The sequence below is a fragment of the Triticum aestivum genome, chromosome 5B (genome assembly GCF_018294505.1).
Source record: "Triticum aestivum cultivar Chinese Spring chromosome 5B, IWGSC CS RefSeq v2.1, whole genome shotgun sequence".
NCBI lineage: Eukaryota > Viridiplantae > Streptophyta > Magnoliopsida > Poales > Poaceae > Triticum > Triticum aestivum.
This window is the reverse complement of record NC_057807.1, coordinates 666,566,364-666,570,832: the sequence shown is the minus strand read 5'-3', so window position 1 is coordinate 666,570,832 and position 4,469 is coordinate 666,566,364. Positions and strand designations below refer to the sequence as shown.

The window sequence follows — 4,469 nt, the reverse complement described above, 5'->3', positions numbered from 1 at the left end:
ACCGCCGGTTGGTCCGTCCGTCCGTCCGTCCGACGTGTGCCCAGGGCGCTGTCGAGTCGGCGCGCAGTCACCCGAGCTTTTGCCGGTGCGAGGCAACAGGCAACAGCGGTTCCATTCACACCCACACAGGCAGGGGCGCGGAGCCAATGGACCATTTCACGGGTAAACAGTTAGTAACCCCCTCCCTTTGGGAAGGAAGGAAGGAAGGAAGGATCGCAATGAATTCCACGTTCCAGACCCAGTGCGAGAGTAAATTTCCATTCCGATCTCGTCCACCATTGCACGTGCCACTGTACTAGCAGCGAGAAAAATAACTGATTATTTTAAAAAAGTTCCTGCGGCGCCGTGGACTGGGGCTGGGTGTGGGTGGGCGACCGTTGCTTCGTGCCTGCCTGCACCGCGTGCGCCTCCCCACTCCACCCCCGCCGGCCTCCGCTCTACAAATCACCACCCCCATCTCGAGGACGCCACTCCCCTCCCATCCCTCTCATCACACCTGAGTCGAGTCGCTTTCCACTCCACTTCGCTTGCCCCGCACACCTGCTCTGCCCTGCCCTGCCGCGCCACCCTCGCCCACTCCCCCTACCACCTCCCCAAGTCCCGAGGAACCAAGGAGGCGACCCACACCCCCACCCCCACGCACCACCGTGACTGACAGACACCGAGCGAGCCATGGCCGCGCCGCCGCCGAAGCAGGAGGAGCTGCAGCCGCACGCCGTCCGGGACCAGCTGCCGGCCGTCTCCTACTGCCTCACCAGCCCGCCCCCATGGCGTGAGTACCCCCGCATTGCTCGCCGGCCGTTGCTTTAATTCGAATTTATTCACTCGCCCCGGATCTCCCGCAACGGAACCAACTCACCTCAACCGAAACCCTGCCTGCCGTTGCAGCGGAGGCCATCCTGCTGGGCTTCCAGCACTACCTCGTCATGCTGGGCACCACCGTCCTCATCCCCACCGCGCTCGTCCCGCAGATGGGCGGCGGCAACGAGGAGAAGGCGCGGGTGGTGCAGACGCTGCTCTTCGTCGCCGGGATCAACACGCTGCTGCAGAGCTTCCTCGGCACGCGCCTGCCCGCCGTCATCGGGGGCTCCTACACCTTCGTCGCCCCCACCATCTCCATCGTCCTCGCCGCCCGCTACAGCGGCATCACCGACCCGCACGAGAAGTTCCTCCGCACCATGCGCGGCACGCAGGGCGCGCTCATCGTCGCCTCCACGCTCCAGATCATCATGGGATTCAGCGGCCTCTGGCGCATTGTCGTCAGGTTCGCCTCCCTTCCTCTCCCCGGCTCCCTGACAGAGGGGTTTGATCTCATTAGTGTGCAACCTACCTACCTGCCCTGTCGCCGGTTCCTAATTCGTGTCTCCTCTAATTCTGCAGGCTGCTGAGCCCGCTGTCGGCGGCGCCCCTCGTCGCGCTCGTCGGATTCGGGCTCTACGAGCTTGGATTCCCAAGTGTAAGCCTTCTGCTTGTGCACACACAAATCTGCACTTCTGAATTCTGTCTGTCTGGCTGTAGTTGACACCAGTGGGGATAACAATAACACAACAGTATGGATTTGCCATGTAGGTTGCGAAATGCATCGAAATCGGTCTTCCAGAGATCATACTGCTGGTGGCTCTCTCCCAGGTACATTCATCATCAGGATGGCCATGCTAATATGTGACTTTTACTAACAATGTCTGAAGGCTTATGATTGTTACACAATTTTTTCTGCAGTACATACCTCACCTGGTGCCTTTGCTGGGGACTGCATTCGAGCGGTTCGCCGTCATAATGTCGGTCGCCATCGTGTGGCTTTACGCGTTCTTCCTGACCGTCGGTGGGGCGTACAAGAATGCTGCTCCGAAAACCCAATTCCACTGCCGCACTGATCGATCTGGCCTTGTTGGGGGTGCTCCCTGGTAAAAAAATTAACACCATCATTACTGAATAACTGTGTTCATATCATGAATGGTTTCTGCAATTTACACTGGAGGAATTCATCTATTGAGCATATCATTGATCATTGCTTTACAATTTGCAGGATAACTGTACCATACCCATTCCAGTGGGGAGCACCGACTTTTGATGCTGGTGAATGCTTTGCCATGATGGCAGCTGCTTTTGTTGCTCTTGTGGAGGTATTGTGGACAACTAACTGATGATGCTTAGATAGGTAAGGAATTGAGTATTGACTGAATAACACTCCCTGTTTTGCAATGCAGTCTACTGGCGCTTTCATTGCGGTTTCACGGTATGCCAGTGCAACGCCATGCCCTCCTTCTGTTATGAGTCGTGGCATCGGTTGGCAGGTAACAAACATCTGAACCCCTCCATTGCTCTGCAGTTAGTCCATGTATCTGAATACTGAAGGGACTTGTAAGCATCTTCTTACCTTCATTTGTTTGTGTGCTTATGTAGGGGGTTGGCATTTTGCTGGCCGGCTTATTTGGAACGGCTAATGGGTGCTCTGTATCTGTGTAAGTAGATTACAGACGATTGTTTCTTGCAGTGTTTACATATATTTATAGTGTAATCTGAATACTGAATATATTTTCACTGTTCCGGAACAGGGAAAATGCTGGGCTGCTAGGTTTGACACGTGTTGGCAGCCGGCGTGTGGTGCAGATTTCCGCTGGGTTTATGCTATTCTTCTCTATTCTCGGTAAGCTTCATGCTTTGATGCAATTCATATATTCCTGTTCAACGTACTCGTGTTAACTGAATATCTATTTTGTTTCGAAGATGTATGGTCTGAGGCTCTTAGCAAGTAGTATATTATCTGTATTCTTCCAGGGAAAGTTATTCCTTGTTGCAATATTGCATAAGCAGTGCAAGAAAAATACATTGATAGATAAAGCAGTTCATCTTATAAATGACCAGCACTGGAGCAGTTAAGCCAAAATCCTTTAAATATGGTTTTATAATGATAAAATATTTGACTGAAACCAAAACTATGTCCTGGTATCGTATAAATGTATTGTTAGTAAAGTTTTCTCTCATAATTCCGTTTTGTTTTGCACTGATTTTAAGCTCCTGCACTTTACACAATAATCATTAACTGTGTCTGATGGTACTGTTTTTGTGCTGCATTTACAGGGAAATTTGGAGCTGTCTTTGCATCAATTCCAGGCCCAATAATTGCAGCAATATACTGTCTTCTCTTTGCATATGTTGGTATGTATTTTGAAGCTACTCGAAAAGAATAGATTCTGCTTTATTGATGATGTTATAAGTTTGATATGTTGTTTCCGTGCAAACAGGTATGGCAGGGATTGGGTTCCTTCAGTTTTGCAACCTCAACAGCTTCCGAACAAAATTTATCCTGGGATTCTCCTTGTTCATGGGTATATCAGTTCCACAGTATTTCAATGAGTACACCTCGGTCGCAGGCTTTGGCCCGGTACACACGCACGCAAGATGGGTAAGCTCCAGCACAAATCAGCTACCAGTTGACACACCTGTGTCGAAAGACCATTCGACTTAGTAGTTTGTTCTGTGAAATGCGATCCTCAGAACAACAATTGTGCATAAATATCTGCTGCATTAATCAGATGCGACCATATATAATTGGCTTGATTATAACTGCATACCACATAGTACTTGTAGAGATGGTAATCAGGCTTATATTCCAAACATGCTGTTATGTTCAATACCATGATCTTGGTGGTGATACTCTATCTACAGTTTTATACCTAGTAGGTGATCGATGATACTCCCACTTCTACATGCTGAAGATGTTTCTCATTTGCTCACTTGCAGTTCAATGACATGATCAACGTGGTGTTCTCGTCGAAAGCGTTCGTCGGAGGCGCCACCGCCCTTCTCCTGGACAGCACCCTGCACAGGCACGACAGCGCCGCCAGGAAGGACCGTGGCCACCATTTCTGGGACAGGTTCAGGTCTTTCAAGACGGACCCGCGGAGCGAGGAGTTCTACTCCCTGCCCTTCAACCTCAACAAGTTCTTCCCGTCCTTCTGATCCATGCTTCTAAAGAGAGAAGGGAAACGACACACGATTGATTAGTCGTCGCCTCTAGGGAAGTAGCTTCTTGCGATGTGAATGCTGTTGTCCCCCCTGATGATTTTTTGTGCCTCCGAGTTCTGAATCCTGCAGATCTCGGTGTAAACTGCTGTGAGAAAATAGAGAGGTGCCTTGATAGTTTCTGAATGTATATTGGGTCATCAATAAAATGAAAGATTCGTAGCTCGGTCCTGATCAATCTTCCAGCTGCGCATCTTGTTGAGTAACGGGTGCAACATTCTAAGCTGGTATAACCCTGTCACCAAAGTGTCCTGTTTAGAGCATGATTTGAAATGTTCTTTTCAGTGTAAAAATTGCTGCAGAATTTCTATCAATTTTCTCATTTTCTGAACCTGCTAATGCTAAATGCTGCCCAGATGATCCTATTTCACAGTACTGATGTTGCCCAAATGATCCTATTTCACAGTAGCAGCAGAACAGGATCGGAACATATCTTCCATGTG

The 4,469-nt window shown here is 49.8% G+C and overlaps 1 protein-coding gene across 2 annotated transcripts; it reads left to right on the top strand.

Moving 5' to 3' along the window:
• Positions 1 to 463: 463 nt before the first annotated feature.
• On the top strand, positions 464 to 4,204 carry LOC123114045 (nucleobase-ascorbate transporter 6). 2 transcript variants are annotated; one of them, XM_044535400.1, is made up of 13 exons: positions 464 to 772; positions 889 to 1,264; positions 1,381 to 1,456; positions 1,570 to 1,629; positions 1,720 to 1,904; positions 2,027 to 2,123; positions 2,208 to 2,294; positions 2,404 to 2,462; positions 2,556 to 2,647; positions 3,082 to 3,159; positions 3,246 to 3,406; positions 3,594 to 3,680; positions 3,745 to 4,204. In XM_044535400.1, the coding sequence occupies exons 1-13, from the start codon at positions 673 to 675 to the stop codon at positions 3,961 to 3,963; spliced, it is 1,677 nt and encodes a 558-aa protein (XP_044391335.1). In that variant the 5' UTR covers positions 464 to 672; the 3' UTR covers positions 3,964 to 4,204. The 2 variants fall into 2 exon arrangements, with proteins under 2 accessions (XP_044391335.1, XP_044391334.1); XM_044535399.1 differs by lacking the exon at positions 3,594 to 3,680.
• The last annotated feature ends 265 nt before the right edge of the window (positions 4,205 to 4,469 follow it).

Bases quoted from the DNA above. Each gene is read 5' to 3' on its own strand.
- LOC123114045 (XM_044535400.1), top strand. From the start codon at position 673: ATGGCCGCGCCGCCGCCGAAGCAGGAGGAGCTGCAGCCGCACGCCGTC. The intron at 773-888 runs GTGAGTACCCCC...CTGCCGTTGCAG, and splicing joins CACCAGCCCGCCCCCATGGC to CGGAGGCCATCCTGCTGGGC. The intron at 2,463-2,555 runs GTAAGTAGATTA...GTTCCGGAACAG, and splicing joins AATGGGTGCTCTGTATCTGT to GGAAAATGCTGGGCTGCTAG.